The sequence below is a fragment of the Pipra filicauda genome, unplaced genomic scaffold (assembly GCF_003945595.2).
Source record: "Pipra filicauda isolate LSUMZ 115617 unplaced genomic scaffold, ASM394559v2 scaffold2_size9829703_pilon, whole genome shotgun sequence".
Lineage (NCBI taxonomy): Eukaryota > Metazoa > Chordata > Aves > Passeriformes > Pipridae > Pipra > Pipra filicauda.
Window position 1 is genome coordinate 5,173,832 of NW_024104421.1, and position 19,496 is coordinate 5,193,327.

The following is a 19,496-nucleotide window of genomic DNA, read 5'->3' on the forward strand; positions in this document are numbered from 1 at the left end:
CAGTAGGCAGTTGCACTCTGTACAGGCTGAACAAAAATTACCTGTGCTACAGAAGCTTTGATGTGATCAAAAGTAGAGTCTGTTAGACAAGGAGTAATACACTGCCAAAAGGTGTGATTACATCAGAAGTTCTGTTGTTTGTTTTGTTTTCCTATTCTACCCTTCTGTTAAGCAATGTCCTACATTACACTGCACAGAGAGCATGGTGCGAGTGTATAAGTGTGCTGTGCATCCTGTGACCCATATGTATATTTATATGTAGGTACACAAGATCAGAAAGATGCCAAATCTGTTCTTTGGTTGAGATGCTGGGTAAACTCAACCTCAGGATAACAATTAAGAGCTGAAGGAATTGTTATCAGCCCGGATTGTCTTCACTGTAGACACTGGTAGCAGCATTTCAATGATGAAAAACCTGAGAATAGTCCACAGCTGTAGGTATGACATAGAATATATTGATCAATTACCAAAGGGAAGTTCATAAATCTCATCTTAGTCCTGTTGCTTGTCTGAATTCTGACCTAGTTCAAGTGTGATGTTGTTTTTTCTCCCTGAGGATGGCTGTCCTTTTACTAGATTGATTATTCTGCTGCACTTTTTTGCAGTGTAGCACTGAATTCAGTTGTGCTGTATCAAGCCACTGGGATTACAACAGAATAAGAACTGTAAAACTTGCATTTAAATAGTTATTTGATGAAATTGATGTTGAATTTCATTAGAAATGGTGTTACATCAAGTTCTTAGTTGAGTACTTTAAAAACTCTGAGATTTAAGAACACTGTAATGAACTTGGAGCCATCCTCTAATGTTTTGTTATATTTTATATTAAAAATGAGTTAGGAGAAAACAAAGGGAGCATGATCTATCATTCAGCAGTGGTCTGCTGGGATGGTAGGAAGCAGAGGGAGCAATTAAGACTTTGGACTGCAAACCTTCACTACCATGGAAGTTTCTTAGCAGTATCTGGAGATTCACAGTCCAGCACTCCAGTGTCACACATGAATGCTCTTATACCTCGGGGGCATTGCTGTTGAGGGCTGGGTGGGGAAGCTGTCATGCTGCCCTCACCTCCCCCAGGTGATCAAACCTGCCAGGGCTGGGCAGTGGGGTCTGGCATTCCCCACCCCCCCTTCTCACCCAGCTGTCACTGGCAGGCTTGAAGGCTTGAGCAAAGGCTGAGTTCTGAATTTGGAAACACTGATATTGAGATAGAGAAGACTTAATTGAACATATCTTTGAAATTCGATGTTTTCCCCTCTACTTTCCACATGGACATGTTTTTTCTAGATTTCCATAAATGTGGAAAGACAGCAGTTCCTCCTTTATCGAGGTCCTCGAGTGCAACTTGAGCGAGGACAAGAAAACTGCTTCCCTGACTTGGGAACTCCACAGCAGCCCAGCTCCAAGAGCTTCCCAGTCCCTTTGCTCACATGTGCTATAATGATCGTCGAGACTCGGTATTTGCCACAAGATACTGGCCTCCTCATGCCACAAGGTGTTTATAGAAAATTATCACTGCTTTAGTGAACATTATCTTTAGGTTACTGAAGAGCTGTTTGAAGCTTTTTTTTTGTGGGTGTTCCCAATTCAGTTCTTTTATCCATATCTTATTATCAATAATCTGTTTTAGCAGAAGTCTGTATCAGGCTAACACCCATTGTGAGCTGGGTGAGAGTCCAGTAGAAACAAATCATGAAACAAAAACTGCAGTTGTTTTAAGGGGGAATATAAGAGAGTAGGAAAAAAGAGAATTAAACATAATTTTAATATCCATAGGTGAACAATCCCATAACTTGCCTGATATTTTACTCACAGAGTAAATACAGAATTTTTTGGCTTTTTTTTTTTTTTCCATTTTGATGCATTGCGGGCAGTTATATAGTATTCAGTGTTTATTCAATTCCCAAAGGAATAATTTAATTCTAAAGCTTTGCAGCCATAGGCAACATGCTTCAATTATCTCTGTCAGAGTTACGGTATTATCAGTCAGCCCTTGTACTGTGTTCTTATGGCATACATCTGTATTTCAGTTCTGCATGCTAAGCAGCAAGAATCTTCTTTGGTCAGCCTTTTAAGGAGAAGATAGGAAACTGTTGACATAAAAATTACTGCTGCTGACTGTATTATATATATATATGAAGTAAATATGTGAGATTTACAGTCTGTATTAAAATTTAAAAAAAAAAGGCAGATTGTAAAAGCCAAGATCAGGTTTCAGACCAATTTATACTGAACCGTTAAGAGTACTATACTGTTACAGACACGATTCATGAGTATAGGTATTTTCACTGCCCATATCAATAAATTCAAGTAACCTTCAGTGCAGTTTACCTTATCAAATCTTCTATGTAGACATTTGTATTCATGAATCACCATGTGCACTGTAATGAGTAAAAATTATGTGTAAAATTCAGCCCTAAAGGATGTAGTTTATAGATGGATGAGGTACTTATCTTCGACTGTATTTGCCACCTAAGTCACTCAAATATGTGCTCTAAAATAAAAATCCTAAATCTCTGAGGAAAAAAAGTCATCAAGCCATTTTCATATTTTTAGTATTAATCAACTGCTGTTTCTGAATTGATGGTTCTGTTCATGCCACACAAGAATGAGTGGGAGTGGGTGGATGCTCTGCACACAAGGTCAAATAAGCTGCAGAATGCTGTGCTGCTTTTTACAGCAGATGGGTAATGTTACATGGATTTTAATTACTGCAATTGCTCCTGGCTTTGAGGAAATACTCTCCCTTAATAATGACGAAATTGGCCACATAATTATATTTAAATTTTGTGGCACAGATGTGTTTGTTTAAGGATGCCATGCCTCTGCCCTTCTGGAGAAGAAGGAGAGTTACCGAAGTTTATCTTTCTTGTTGGTCCTCCTTTCATAGCAACTCTTTATACTGTGCTGGTATTTTTCAAGGGGAACTTGAAAGAGCCTGTCATCATTGGGAGGGTGGTGGGTGCAGATTCACAAAGAGCTTTTGAAACACCTCTGCAGCTGACAATCTGCAAGAATAATTTTGTCGAGGAAAGCTTTACTATGAGCATGGGTTTATGGAGCTCCTTTGATGCTGAGCTCTTGCAGCTCCTCTGCAGCACAATAGACAATGTGCCAGCAGATGACCAATTGAAACAGATTTGTACGTGTGAATAGTTTCTTTGTATCCTTTGGCCACTTATTCACATTACTTTCTAGAAAGTATTAAAGGTTTCTTCTTTATTTCTTTCAATATATTTCTCCTCTCCCAGTCCACCGTGAGGAACTGTGAAGGAATATAGTGTTAATTGGGGTCTCCTATTCTTCTTCTTTCCTCTTCCGCCCTGCCCTGCCATCTAGTTTGTGTTGTCCTTAATTGCCCATCTCCTTGTATGTCGTGCAAGGGCATCCAACGAGTTTGCTCTGTGATGGGAGCTGTCTGGAATCCTCATTTCTTATGTGCCCTTCTGGTTGTAGAGGAGAGAGAGGTGGCTGAAGATGGATACGGTGGTCAAATGGAAGTCTCCTGCAGGGAGGAACAGATGCGTTTATTTTCCTGCCTCCTGTGTGTAGGAGAGGAAATGCTGTTTTCCTTTTGCAGTGTGAAAGATTCTGATTCAGATTAGGCATTCAAAAGAGATCTTTGACAAAGCCAAAAGTAAAGCCAGGAAAGTTTCTGGGAAAGGTGATGCTTTCTGTCATTGGAAGTATTTGAGAAGAGATTAGACAGATACCAGGGATGACATAGATGTAGTTGCTCCTATCCTTGGAAAGGTAAATGGACTAGAAGCTGCCGAGGGGCCCCTTTGAGATCCATTTTTTATGATTTTTATGATCTTTGGTGAGCTGAGGATCAGGATTAATTACATGTCTGATTAATTTGAGCTCAGCCCACTACTAATTTAGCTGCACTGTCCCAGGGACCAGATTTATTAGTGCTGCTGCCCAGCCTATCAACACCCTCTCAGCTTTCTGAGCTCTCCCACAGCGCTGCAGCACAGCTCTCCCGCAGCAGGAGAAAGCAGAGGCATTTGCTCACAGACATCGATATTGCGATTTTTAGCTGGTGTTTATAGGACCAAAGATTGGCTTGGTATGCAAATTGAAAACAGTCAGAGCTTGAGCAGTATTGTAACACAGTGCAGGATGGGGATGCTGAGCTGAGAGCCTGGGCCTGGCAGGTGCATCTCTCGGCAGCATGGTTTAATTACTGGTATAAGGAATATAGGGAAGGTAGGATTGACCTAGCAGTGAGCTGTAATTAAAATAGCTCCAAGTCCAAAGTAGGGGAGACAGTTGCCATGGCGAATGGAAAGCTTAGGAGGAGTGTAGCTCTGTGCCTGAAACGTGGGAGAATGCCCAGCATGCTTGGAGATGGGTTACTACAGGGAGCACTGAAACCATCCTGACATCAAACGTTAGAAGAAAGCAATGTGAAAACAAGCAGTCAATAAACAGGGACATATTTTTCCATACCAACCAAGCATAATGAGGCCTAAAATAGTAAAGCTCATCCCTCTTACTAGTGTGCTTTGGTGTCTTTTCTCTTTCTTCCTTTCCACCCTCAGGAGTTCACTTTACTGCTTCTGGCTCCTCAGCATTTCAGTGCATACAGTGAAATCTTAGTCCTGCTGGAGGCAGTATTAATTTTGCAGTTTACATCGATGGGAATGGGTTTCCACCTCTGGAACTTGGAACAGATCAGACAGTTGTTGCTGAGCAGTAAGCATATCCAAATTAGAAATGGCATGTTTTCCTATTCTCCACCTCCTGCTAGCACCAGTGCCTGTGTGTCCACCCTGTCAGCAGTGTCAGGGAGCATAAATACCATTAAAACTAATTTTTTTTGCTTGTTTGTTTTTTTTATGGGATGGCTTCCTGCCCTTGATCTGGCTGATGATGTGAAAGCTAGTGCTGGCCCACGGGAGGGTCAGGACCTGAGAGCATCAGGACCTGGAAGCAGCAGCTGTGGGACTGCTGAGCTTAAACTGATCACAGACCTGCACCCTATTAGCACAACTCTTTTGTTGGCTAGCCAGTGTCCCTTTGGGTCTGGTAGGAAATTTGGCATTTTGGACCTGACAGATGGCCTCTCAAAGAGATACATATAACTGGCAGATGCCTCTCCTAAGTGAGAGCTCTTGGCCTCTTGATGAGCTTGAAAAGGCCCATGCAGCTTCTCCATCAAAAAGCTTGCCTTGAGGCATTGTCATGTAGAATCACTGCTGTTGGTTTCTTAAATTGCAGATAGGAAGTGACAACCTCATAGGAAAGGTTGTAATTGGGGGAAAAAAATACAAATTACCATTCAGTCCAAAATGATCCATATCCACCCCTTTCTTCCCCCCCCCCACCTTCCGGTCAAATGTGATAAGAGCAATTTGGGTTTGGTATCTTTATAATAATACTTAGCCAGCCACAAGGTAATTGGTGATATAATGGGCAACAGCCCTTGCTTCAGAGAGTGCAAACTCGAGTATTTGTTACTCAGGCACTATTCAGCACAGTGGGAATAAGGAGACAAAATAATTCAGCTAAAGCATGATATTAAGAAGTAGTGCCCTGTCCACCTCTGGCTACATAATCCCATCCTGTGCTTCTCATCCCAACCAGAGCCCATCCTGCTCCCACAGCAATGGGGTTGGGCAGATGGCAGCAGTAGCACAGCATGGAGAAAGCTGGTGAATGGTCTAGAGCATAAGTCTTATGAGGAGCAGATGAGAGTTGTTTAGCCTGGAGAAAAAGAGGCTCAGGGGAACCTTACTGCTCTCTGAAAAGGAGATTGTAGCCAGGTGGGGGTCAGATTCTTCTCCCAAGTAATAAGTGATAGGACGAGAGGAAATGGCCTCAAATTACATCAGGGAAGGTTTAGATTGAAGATTAGGGAAAACTTCTTGACTGAAAGGGTTGTCAAGCACTGGAACAGGCTGCCCAGGGAAGTGGTTGAGTCACAAACGCTGGAGGTAATTAAAAGACATGTAGGTGTTGCACTTAGTGACATAGTTTAGTGGTGGACTTGGCAGTGGTCCATGTGATGGTGATGAAAGATAATCAGGTCTTTGGTCTTCATGTGCATCCTCCCCCCACCAACACACCCCTTCCTTGCCATGAGAGGGACAGTGTGGTTTGCCATGTGGATATTGCAGGAGGAACTGTCTGGATGCTCACATAGTTAATGCGTTCCAGAGACAGGGGAGCTGTGATGATTGTGATGACTTTGGTGTACATCAGCCTTTCTGGGACACTCGATTAACAGTTGAACTTGAGGAACTCAGAGGTCTTTTCCAACCTAAATGATTCTATGATTCTATAAGCGGGAGTGGGACTGGCCTTTGGAGTGTGGGTGAACATGGTTTTGTCCATTGGTACCTGGAGAAATTTGAAAGCCAGTCTAGGCCTGAATTACCTGTGGGGAGTGCTGTGTTTGCAGAATATTGTTATCAGCCTGCTCCAAGGCATGGATGTGTCATCATCTTTCTTTTACCCAGTATGGAATTTAGAAATAAATTCTCCCACTTCTCAGATATGTTTAATGCTACTAGAGCTGCAGGAGATGGATGAGTAGCAGAGTTTTAAATTTAAACAAAATGACATCCAAAATGTCCTCCTTATGGCAAAACTTCTTCCAGCCAATTGATATTTTGCCATTTGCAATGATCATATGTCCATATATGATGTCATTCTGTAGATACGTGGAAGGATCATATGAACTGAACTGTGCTGTAGCCCTGGAGTCTGGATTTTCCTTCCCACTGTTTTGATAAAGTTTGGTTTGGTGAAGTTTCTCTTCCTTTGAAGGAACTAAGGATATTATGGCAGTGTTTGTTACAGAGTGCTAATATTAGTTGTAACATTATAATTAATACATTAACTGATGATTTATGTATAATTAATGCAGGAGTATGGGTGCATTAATTGCTATAAATGCAGTCAAATCAAACAATTATTTTTCAGATAACATGCATAATTAGACATTTGTTGTTCATATCAGTTTATAAAGAAGTTATTATCATATTATGTGTCCATGATATTCAACAGGAAAATTTAATATCTATACTACCAGAACATTCCTTAGTTCTACCTTTCTACATATACTTGTATATAAAAGTCAATAAAATAGCTACTTTGTAGGGGTTTATATGTAGGAGGATTTACAATGTTTAATATTATGAGTTTCAAACTCTGTGATAAGTACATAAATGGGCCATTTAATTGCCCTTGATAGAAATTCACTCTACTTCTTTAGATTTAGCTATTCCAATTAAATGCATTGAGCATTTCAGATGATTAAATTATTAGATGTATTGTAAATGCTTTATTTAAGACCCGTTGCTGGTGAAGGAATTTGAAACATACATTATCATGATCTGGCTTCTATTTAATATGCTGTAGCCAACAAATATATGACTTTTTTCATCCTTGTCTTTGATAGTGCTGTCATTCTGCAAGTAAATCCATGGAAAGGAAAGATTAAAGGTACCTAAGGTTATGCTACAGATGTATTTTCAGAAATATCTTGTGCACAGTAGTATGTCTGGGTTGTGGGTTTTTTTTTTTCTTCCTCGTTTTGAGACAATGAGTGATATATCTAAAGCTGAGGAATGTCAGAATTGTACATAATTTCAAAATTTAGTAGTTTCTGGTTTTGGACAGTAGAAGCTGTATTGCATTTATGTTCTTAAAGCAGTATGCCAGTACAACTGCTTAGAACAGATACAATATAATGAACTCTAGTAAAGCCACCTGAATGAAACTTTTGGAAGGATGAGATCAGACAAATTCAGTTTAAAAAGAAGGGTGCAGACTTCTAGCAGTGGTGAAAAAGAATATTTGAAATAATTTATTTTGTGATATAGAGATATCTATATCAATACACTATATAGTGTATTGAAAAGAAAGTAATAATAGTTCTGTAAGAGATGCTCCAGCCCTTCTTAGCTGGGCATCTACATGTATGAATGAGGAGGACTGGGCTGCAAACTCTGCAAAAGGGTCAGACCAGGTGGCATTAGGTCATCTACAAAATCTCTTTATGTTTTTAAATATACCTGGGAGCGTGGAAAATGTCATTCTTTGAATTCAAGTTAAGTATTACTGTATATGAGGGAGGGAAACTTTAAGGCTAGTTGAGAGGACTCTGCGGAATTAAAACACTTGATGGCAAATAAAGAAAATGGTTTTCGCTCTTCTATTGCTTGTGGAAATGATATGACTTTCCTAATTTTTTTAAATTCATGGTAGCAGGTGGCTAGGTTTCTTTTCACTGACTCTTGTCGGTGCGATCTTTAAACCACCGAAGCTCTGAGTTTCTCTGGACTCGCTCTGATAAGCTTCAATAAACAAAGCATGAGGGAGTTGAAGGTCGGATCTTAAATTTATGGTCCTTCAAAGACACGCTGGAGTAACCAAAAGGTACAGAGGAGATTAACAAAGACGTTACAGCTTGAGGGTTGGAGACTGTCTGAGGAAGAATGATAAGAGGACCAAAGCATTCAGACCAAATTAGCATTGAGGGCGAGAGATCAATAACCAATAAAGGTTAGAATACTAATTAGTGAAGAGAATTCTGTAACTTAGAACCAATGAATGTTAATTTCTTTGTTTGCTAAAATGTATAAATATGTGAAAAGCCTTGAAAGGCATATATGTAGCTGGAATGATTTGCTACATATCTCTGGCCAGAATAAAGTAATACCTGGCTCACTAATACTTAAAAGGCAGTATTGGAGGGTTTTTTCATTTCTTCCTGAAGATTTTCAGTGACATTGCCACTTTCATCCTCTCTTCTCTCAGCCCCTGTTAAATTGTATTTTCTATGATATCACTATTACCGTTCTTCATAAAAAAAATATATTTTATTTTCCTCTGCAGAGTAAAGTAAACATGACATACAAATTTACAGTGAGACTTGTCAACAAACACATGAGATCACAGATATTAGGCTGAGCATAAACTTTCTATTATATTCAATTTACTGCTCATGCAATAAAATTGTCATCAGATCAAATGGGATTTTATACTGTATCAGCTATAATACAATGCTATAAAATTACAATTTTACTGTTGTTCTCTTTCTCTTTTGTGAGTTATGAAAATGAAAAAGTTACATACACCATCATGCTATGGCTTGCATAGTCTAACAAAGAAGAAGGGTTTTAGTCTGAATAGTTTAGAGTTTATAATTAATTGATGATTATATGGCTGTTTTTCAGTGTGAAAAATTATGTTTTGCTGCAGTAAAACCTTAAATCTCTTAATGAAAATTTGAATGAATGGAATATATGGAAAAAGCTCAAACAGTGGTTCTCCAATTTTGTTTGGAATAGAAACTAGTAGACAAAACCCAGAAATACAAAAAAGCCCTTTATGTACTCCAACATAGGGGAGAACCACAACAGTTAATGGAACTGCATTCACTTTCTAAAGAAGGCTTCAAAACACTGCCACTTTCCAACAAGTTCAGTTTATTTGTTCAGAGTTCAGGAAACCAAAAGCCATTGGACTTCAGTGCTCACCTTGGAGATGAGAGTACCCAGCTTCAGGTCTCTCTTCCTTGCCCAGTTTGCTTTCATTAGGTGTATTGACAGGATACAAGCATAACAAATGGCTTCCTAGGGCAGCATTGGGGGTGTTCTGACATGAAAATTAACCTGAGAGCATCATGCATTTTTTTCATAGTTCTTTCTCATAGTTTTCAACATAAGCCATTTGCATTCGTTCATTTTAAAGTACCTTCTTGCTTGCAATTAATTGATATTAGACAATGTATTACAATGTACCCACACACCATTATTACAATGTGCTCTGCTTGTAGCGTATGAAATACAGCATTTTAAAAGTCTATGCTGAATCAAAAATGAATAATATATTCATATACATTTCATTTAATTTGCTAAGAAGTACAAACTTTTTATATTCCACTGACGCTCAGAGACCTGTCAGGGTTGAAGTGATGGTTGGTACTATACAGACATGATCCTTGCCTCTGCAAAACCTAGAGAAGTCTTTCACTTTTCATGTATGGTAATCCTGAGAATATATACAAGCACTAGTAGTGAGCTGAACAGACTTTATCTCGACTGAGCCTTCTGTTTCTCATTTCTCTTGGTCTGTTCCATTATGTGTACGTTCATTAGACGTGCTATGTGACTGACATCTTTCACAATTAGTGCTCATGTATAATGAGATGCAATGCTGACAAGGACTCTCTTGTTTTCTATAGCTTCACTGAAAGGCCTTTTCCTTCTTCCTTGGCATCGATCCATTAAAACCATTGCACCATGTTCAGCTGATGGCTAGGACAGAAAATAATTTTCAGCCATTAAAACATTGCTCGTGTATCATCAGCTCCACCTCTTGGATTAATTTGTTTTTTACAGATCCACTATGCAGTTCATAGGGGAATTCACTCTGGAAATGTAAAAAGTCCTGAGGCAGTGCCCTAATAAAAGCATCTGGCTCAATTCCTTTTTCCTGCAAGTTTAATGCTCAGTGCTTGATTACCAGTAAAGTTTAATTACAAATTATTTCACAAATAGTATGGGTTACATTGTCCTCTAGTGGCTCATATAGATAACTGCCCTGCTGACAAACTCCTTTTGCCTTGTGTTTTTAAATCCTCTCATATTCTTTTCATAGAAGTCCAAGTCACCTCAGAAGAGGCCAAATAAAGAGTTTGCATCTTACTGCCACTGTATCAGTACATCAAGCTCCCTCCTCTATAACTGCAGATGTTCTGCTAAAGAAATACGTATTTTAAATAGTTCAAAATAACAATAGAATTGTGAGAAGATAATGTATTTAATCAGAGCATTTGATGAAAACGAATATATCCTTCTTACTAGCAGTAACAGATAATAAATTCAACATGAATTTTTTTTAATAGGTTCAGGCCTAGTTTTTCCAGAAAATATATAGAGGTCTCATGTAAAGGAAATCAGAATAGCCCTCCAGCATGTCCTGTGGCTACTCACTTGAAAACCTCAATAATGCCAGGCTTTTGCTGAGTAACGTGGAATCACCACCTTTCACGGGAAGCAGTGAGAACACTAGAGCACTTTGCAGCATAATGCAGATGTTTGCAAATAGGAGAAGGAATCCAGAGCATGGAGAATAACTCCAGGGTGTTTGAAGTGACAAAATGTACATATTACATTACTTTGAAAAGGTGAGACCATATTCTGTAATGTGCTGAGTTTATCTGTGGCAGAGCAGTGGAATTACTTCCAGCAGAGGCCTTGGCCCTGGCCATGGGAATTGTGGCAGGCAGCGCTCGGGCAGGCGTGGCAGATGGGATGCTCCAACTGGCGAGCCTTCCTTTTTCCTACTGTTTCTTTCTTGGTGAAATGCCATGAGTAATGACAAATAGAGGTTGCACTGCAAAGATAATTTCTCTGTGTGTAAGAATATTAAGAGAACTATAAATGGTTCTTTTTATACCTCCAAGGTTATGTAGGAAGCAGCAGTTACGAGTGAAGAAGAAATGTGATTGCTCTCTTAAGGCAGTGGTGGTACACTCCAGAAAGGTGGTAACTCATGTTTTCTGTTGCTGTTTGCAATAACAGGAGAGACAAAGGAGTAGTTGGACCTTACAGAATTAATTTTCAAGGCTTTTTTAAAGTAGCATGCCTTGTACTCAATAGGGAAATATTATATTGGAATTCTGTAAAAATTCTTTGTTCACATCCTCCATTTCTGGCCACCTTTTTCATTCATCCCATTTAGAATAATAGAGTGGTTTGAGTTGAAAAGGACCTTAAAAATCATCTAGTTCCAACTTCCTGCCATGGACAGGGACACCTTCCACTGGACCAGGGTGCTCAAAGCCACATCCAAACTGGCCTTTTGGAGAGGCCTTCTTTTCACTCAGCAATGTTGATAGCAGAGGCAGTTTGGATCACGAGCAGGTCTGTCCTGGCTGGTGCTGGTGGTGAGCTCCCCCCAGGGAGGTGCAGGCAGCACTGCTGGGAAAGGCTCACTGAACAGAGCTCCTCTGGACTCCTGTCAGGAGGCTCCTTCTCCCAGGACTCCTGTCAGCATTAGAGAGATGTCAGACAGTTCATTCCCTGGGCTCATCATCCTCCAAACACTGGGAGAGTTGCAAAGCAGCTTAATTATGCTTGGCATTTAGTGTTGTCCACATACTGCCTCAGACTTGCACATGTACCCACACCTAGCAAGAGTAAGTACTGCCACAGTTGGGGATGCGCTGGCAGAAACAAAGCATTTAAAGGCAGCCTGGGGGTATAAAATGCCTTCACCTTGTGAAATCAATTGTCCTGCTCCTCTTACATCACTCAGAGGTTTATTGGGCAGTGATAGATGCAGGAATATTTACACAGAGTTATTTTATCTACTGGTCTGTGACTCTTCTACCACTGGGGATCTTTTCAGTTGCCCTCAGATAAGAAATTAGGTACTTTCTTTATTTCTTCTTAATTAGCTGCCAGGAGGAGGGTGATGGTTTTTAGTTTTCTCTAACAGAAAGGCTTCATTTTTAAAAGGACTTTGTATCAACGTGTCTTGCATCAACATATTTTTTTATGCTTTGCAAAGTTCTTCTCTGGGGTTTTGTAATTATTTGTTTAACCTAGATGCTAAGCAAAGCTGTATTTATCCTCAATTCAGAATGTGGAGTTTTATCCTCCAAGTACCAAGACGGTGAGTTATGCGAATTGATCAGTTTAGAGCTCCCTGACTACAATTTCTGCTGTAATGATTTGTTAAACATTTGATCTTTTTTTTCCAGGTAGCTATCAGGCCTGGTAGCTATCAGTGTGGAGGGGTTGCCCTCCTTCCACACTGGAATCTTTTACAGAAACCCATTATTGCTTCCCAGGTGTGCTCCTTCTGACATCCCAGCAGTGACAGGGCTCCATCCATAAAGTCTCTCCACCAGCTGTTGTGGCAATGCTCAGGATCCTCCTGCAGGCAGGAATGTGACTGATTACACCTATTTCTATTAATCAGACAAATGCAGGCTTCTCTTCAAAGCAGGGTGGGAGGTTGCTCCTGCCAACCGATTGTATCAGTCACTGTTCTCTTCCAGCTGTGTTAATTCCATCTTCCTGTAGTGGATTTTACATCGTCGTTATGCCAGCGAAGTCTTTCCTGAGTGACCTGACCCTTGATGTCAAACTCAGTCAGAGCTGGAATCTGATGGAAGCAGTTTTTGGTGAAACTGATCCCTCACGCCCTCTCTCGTAAGGCTGCCTGGGCACTGTATGGGCTAATGGGAGAAATAAAATGGTGACCTTGTGTGCCCTTTAGCACTGAGTGTAATCCTGCTCAGCACAGGCATGTGTTTGTCAGGTTTTCTGACAAGTGCTTTCCAGCTGTCTGCCTGCCTGCGTGCCTCTCGAGTGCCTGCAGATACAAATGCGTGAGTGCACCTTGCTCCATAGCAGATGTCTTTACAGGGTGGATGACAGTACTCACCGCTTTTCTGCATGAATGTAGAAAGCATCCTTTGGTGGAAAACAGGTGGTAATTTTATTTAAACCCCACTGCATTGTAGAGCAATGAAACTGATGAGATGCTAAAGCTTTGCCAGGTTTTCTGTTTCAGTAAGCACCTAATCTTGGAACTGTTTTAATCAGGCTTCTTTATCAGATGTTCTCATTTCAGCATTGCCACCACCCACCTGAAATTATTGCTTGGCCTCAGATTAATAGGTGATGCCATTTTGATATGCACTGTTAAATCATTTCTATTTGAGGATTAGTCTTTTCTTTGGTGTTTTCTAGGGATGGTGTTCATCATTAAAGGGCCTGTGCACGAATGGTGATGTACTTGTGTTTTCTTTTGTCAGAACAACGAAATGGTGGAACTACAGAGGATACGAATGAAGGATGAAATTCGAGAGTACAAGTTCCGAGAGGCGAGACTCCTGCAGGACTACACAGAGCTTGAAGAAGAAAACATCACTTTACAGAAGCTGGTGTCCACACTGAAACAGAATCAAGTAAGTATCAAAAGACTCAAGGCACTGTACTGTAAAGTGACACCATTTTCTCCAGTTTCCATAATGTGATCCTGTAAAGCAGTGATAGAAGTTTCGTTGTATGGTTTTTTTCAGTTGGGTTTTTGCTGATCCCTTACTCTAAGACAGTGTTACTTGCCACTTTTGAAATATAGGGAGGCCCTTAGCTCAGTTTTGAAAAGTTCTGGCGAAATATTTCATTGCAGAGCTATGTAATCAGAGGGGAATTTTTAAAATACATAGAATTGCATCTTTTTGCTTCCTGCTTTTCTTGTCCTCCTTCCCTGCACACTGAACTCCAGTGCCCGGTGGCAGAGTTCTGCCCTCCATTTCCTCTTAGTTGGTTTCCTGTACATTGTTTCCTCTTCTGAAGTGTAGAAGAGGGACAATAATCCTCTCCTCCTCTCCCCTTCTGTCCCCTCCCCTCTCTTTCTTTTCTTTTTTCTTTTCCCTTCCTTCCCCTTCCCCTTTCCTTTTCTCTTCTTTCCTTTCTTCTTTCTTTCTTTTCTTTTCCTGCCTCTTGGGTTTCCTGTGCTGGCATTGCTCTCTTGTCAGCCATGCTAACCTTCAAGTGTAGCAAGCTTCAAAAATAGGCAAAGGGATGTCAGGTGTTCCTGGTTTTTCTTTTTTCCTCATTTGCAGCTGATGGCAAACTAACACTGTAATTCTCACTGCAGTGCTGTTATGGAACCACAGTAAACAACAGCCCCATTGCATCGAGGCATAAGCAGTCATGGGGTCTGTTCCCCCCTCCTTACAAAAGCACGCTTCCTTTACTGCTGGCTGTGTATGTACCGTGAAGAAAGCAATCAAGAACACAGTTGTCCTTTAAACTGTACAAAAGAGATTTGGTCTCGCATCAGAAGAGTTAACTTGCTGTGATCAATATTTAAGTGTCCAAGTTGGACGATTTCAGTGTTTCAGACACTGTCCAGACCAGCATCACATTGCACTTCATAGCACCATTTCCTTACCTGCTCAGAGGGTAACAGCACTGCACTGCAGCCCCTGGCTTATGTCCTAACCTATGCCTAGTGCAGTCAGGGTTTTTATCAAAGAGCCAGCCCTGTCACAGTTTCCAGTGGCAGCCTGGGAACAAAGCTGCCTTATTCCTGCAGGAATCAGCAGTGCCATTTCAGCTCCCTTTTACTGCTGCTTTACTGCTCTAGCACAAATGCAATGGAAACAGTTAAAACAACAGAGCTGTGCCGCAGGGAAAACACAGGTAATAGAAACAGGCACATAATTTCCTTATTTATGAAGATGCCTAGGCTTTCACACTCCTGCAGCTGAATTTATAGCAGATCATCTTTGTGTCAGAGTTATTTACCTAGCCAGCAAATTCCCCCTTTGAGGCATGGATTTTTTTTCCCCACCAACCTCATAGGAGACATTTTCACATTATCAGGAAATAAAAGACTCCTTTATGGACTGTTCTAGTTTCCCCCAAAATAAAATCTGTTTGCAAGTGTTTGTCAGAATATTTCATTCTTACTGAAACTGAATGCCAGCAGTCTGGGGAGAAAAAGCATTGCCATATACTGAATAACTTTAAAAATCAGTCATTTTGCATCACATATCCCTGCACTTGTGACTCCTAAAATAACTTTGATCTACAAGATAAAATTTTAAGAGCATTTTATACTTTAATGCTTGAATTTACAAACCCATATGTTATAAGTCTTGGTGCTAAAATATCGTTATCTACATTGGGGTTTTTTTGTAGCTTTTTTAAACAAGAGTCTATGATAAGGTAACCATATAGATAATACAGATTTGTGTTTTGCATATGGATTTAAAATTGAAAAAGTATTGGTGGTTTTGTTGGGTTTGGCTTTTTTTTAATGTCCTTAAGTTATAAACATAGCTATTTGATTTTATTTCATAATTTTTCAGATGTACGTGTCCCTCCAGTCAGAAAAGATATCAGGTTGCTAAATGGAGATTTGAAACTCTTATGAATTTTCCTTTTGTCTCTAAGAATCCCCAGTATGACTTTGGAACTTTCTTTGTTGTTTGATGTTTCCACTTTCTGGATTTGAAGATTAGCGCTTTGGTTTTTAAGTTTGTCTTTCCAGAGGTTTGCGAATACAAAACTTTTGACAGGTTGATAAATATTCTACTCCAATAAGAATGGTGGATTTTCTTATTTTTGCCAGAATCTTGTTTTAGTTTGTTAAAATATACAGATATGTAAAATAAAATAATACTCTAGGCAATGTCTTAAGATTGTAGATAGTAATGCATACTGCTGCATTTGAATTATAAAAGCCTCAACTTTTACAAAGGTTTTTTAATGGAGTCATGAAAATTCAGCATTTGTTTTTCCCTTTAACCAAGCTATAGCAGGAGAGTTGGTCAAGCATGGACATGGACCTTTATAAACAAAAGTCTTCCTTTTCATTGCTGTGGGATTTTCCAACAGTGAAAAAGAAGATGAGGAAGGACATTATTCTTCAGTGGGGATCTCCTGCACTGTCTAGATATTTCTGATCAACTGGTTTCAAACTAGACTGGGTTTTTCTGGGCTTGGTTTCTTGTGAGGTGAAATAGAGAGGACTGCATAAACATGGGAGGTGCTTTAAAGAAGAGAGAAGCTGTTGTTTTCCTCGGCCCACAGTGCCCATAAATACCTTGATAAAATACCTTGTCTCAGTGTGAGGCAGGGAGCCCGCCCTCTGAGAAGGAAAAAGACGAGCAAGTCCCTCCAGTGCTGGTGAGGCTGCACCAGGTCACTGGGACACACTTCAGGCAGTGTGGATGGAGCAACGGGTTGCCACATGCTCCCGAATGGCATCCATACATGAAGTTTAAGGGCTGTGGGGGGCTGAATGAGCTGTTCACTGCATTTTTCTGGTAGTTTAAAAATCTAACAATTTTGGGGCATCTTAGAGTTTAAACTGATTGTACAAATAGTTTGCTGTTTAATTTTTAAAATTAAATGCTTCTGGAATAATGGAAACCCTTGTAAAATACAGAGAGGAGAGGTGAGGCTTTTCTACTGGTTTTGTACCCTCCATCCATATTTTGAAAACTAAGACATCAAGATACTTGTGAGTGTTTAAGATACTTGAGAATGTCTCTACCTGAGTGACTTTATATCTAGTAAGAATTTAGATATGAAGTCATCTTCAGAATAATTGCAAATCATAAACCACGTGAGATCTATACATGCCATGATATATCAGCATTGCTTAGGGCAATTCATAGTAAATCTGTGGCTACCGGGGCATCTGCTACTAAACATCCATCTTTCCATGAAGTACATTGTTTATCATAAGTTGCTCAGAAAGAGGTGTCATATTTCTTGATTCTCACATGCTGAAAAAGTGAGCGCTGGAGTATTTGACAGAGTGAGCTCCTCTTGCATTTTTTTTGTTCAGTCAGTTCTTTGCAGCTGCAGGCAATGTCTGGTATTTCAAACTGTAGTTTGAAATATTTCAATAGGGCTGATAAATGGCAGGTTTTCATGACTCAAGTTTTAGTATTATGAATGTTCTTTGTCTTGTCTAATTCAGGTTGAATATGAAGGCTTAAAGCATGAGATTAAACGATTTGAGGAGGAGACAGTGTTGCTTAATAGCCAGCTAGAAGATGCCATCCGGCTGAAGGAGATTGCTGAGCATCAGCTGGAGGAAGCTCTGGAAACTTTAAAAAATGAAAGAGAGCAAAAGAACAATCTGAGGAAGGAACTCTCCCAGTATATCAACCTCAATGACAGTATGTATAATAACCATATTAATATATCAGTAGATGGATTGAAGTTTTCAGAGGACGGGGGAGAGCCCAACAATGACGACAAAATGAACGGACACATCCACGGGCCTCTCGTGAAACTCAACGGTGACTACCGAACTCCCACGAGTAGGAAAGGAGAATCTCTGCACCCTGTCTCTGACCTCTTCAGTGAGCTCAACATATCAGAAATACAGAAACTGAAGCAGCAGCTCATGCAGGTAAGAGCTGAATTTAATGTCCTGAAGTGTTTAGACACACATCCTGTGAACCCTAGTGCCAGTTTTAGAATGATTATTCCCAGTGATGTTCTTGACCACGTGTGCTTTTTTCAGACTTCTACTTTGGTGGTTTTTTTATATCCAGGTTTTGCTAGAAATATTCCTAGTAAACACAGTATCTGTCTGCAAAAAAGTCAGTGTGATCTGAGTAGATATTTAGTGCAAAGAGCAGAAAGGGACCTAGTTGCTGGGTTTGCAGAAGGTTAGATTCTTTTTTTTCCTGCTTCGATAGCAGCAGATGTCCCTGAAATTGCAAGTGGAATAAAGTACTCTTCAATATGACCAAACCTATCTAGAAAAAAACCCACTAAAATACAGGCAGGCTTGGTTATGCTCCCTTGCAAGTCAGAGGGAGTTTTTGCCATTAAATTCAGCTTGAACAAGGTTTGGCATAATGTCAAGGGAGAATAAAAGGAGAGGAGCGCTCCTCTTAATAGCCGTGCACAGGGAGAGCATGTGGCGTGTGAGATGTCACAGTGCGCCCTTGTCCGCGCTGGCAGTGCCGGCGGATGCACAGGCTGCAGGGGGTGCCTTGGGGACCGTACAGCCAGTGTTTGTTTGTTCTCTGTGCATCCAAGCCCAGCCCAGGCACAACCAGAATAGGAGCCTGGGATGCAAGCCAGAGAAAAACTCAAGCTGCCAGCCCCGATGTTGACATCATCTTAGAAGGGGTACAGTGCCACACAGAGAAAGGGTCCTGCTGCCCGAGCTGTTGAGCATCTTGTCTGCCACAAGAGCTTGAAAGATTTTGGCACCCTCAAGGAAACATCCAGCATTTTCTAGCTTCAGGCTTCTAAATAGTGCCTCTTCTAAAGAGAAGAGTAATTGTGAACCCCTTACTGCTTAAAATGTAAAAGGTGATTTGGAAGTAAAGTAGAGCAAACCCAGTTTTCAGTGCTTGCTGGAGAACAATAAATCCCTATGTCATCTGTCCTATTTGCTGAAGAGTTAATTGTTTTATTTACTCCACTGCCAAACTCACTGCAGGAAGTTTTGATCTGAACTGTGACATGGCGAACACTGATGACATCTAGTGCTTTGCACAAATAACTTTGATGCAAACCATACATAATTTAAATGGGAAAGCTTGAAATTTAGAATTTTGTATAAGTGAAAAATTCTGTCAAAATTTTCCAGTATCAAAATGTACAGTGTGTATGTTTTGTGTATGTATGCATATATACAAATAAGCATGTGTAAGTACATATACATGTATCTCTCTTATATGTGCACATATGCATTATATGTAACTTCTAATTTGGTTCAGAAACGCAATGTTAAAAATTTTGAAAACAGTTTCAAAGGAAGTGCTTTGAAATGTTCATATTTTAAAATACAGTGTAAGCATTTTAAACCATAATTTATAATGAAGTTTATGCAATATAAATTTGGAGTGAAAACTTCTCAGAAATGAAAAAAAAAGGATTGCTTTAGTCATACTTTGTCTTGATTGTACTAAATTAAATATCGAGCTTGATGAGTCAGCAGATTTCTACTTGAAAGATACTGTAATTGGTGTT

General features: G+C 40.0%; 1 protein-coding gene across 7 annotated transcripts in view; it reads left to right on the plus strand.

Moving 5' to 3' along the window:
* Positions 1 to 19,496, plus strand: part of BICD1 (BICD cargo adaptor 1) — a 177,151-nt gene that overhangs the window by 112,734 nt on the left and 44,921 nt on the right. For 4 of the 7 annotated variants that reach the window (XM_039383273.1, XM_027726575.2, XM_027726571.2 and 1 more), the window contains exons 3-4: positions 13,790 to 13,942; positions 17,479 to 17,916. In XM_039383273.1, the coding sequence (XP_039239207.1) occupies positions 13,790 to 13,942; positions 17,479 to 17,916 (591 nt within the window). Of the gene's footprint in view, positions 1 to 13,789; positions 13,943 to 17,445; positions 17,917 to 19,496 lie in introns of all 7 variants that reach the window. The other 3 variants (XM_039383270.1, XM_039383271.1, XM_039383272.1) reach the window with 1 other exon arrangement.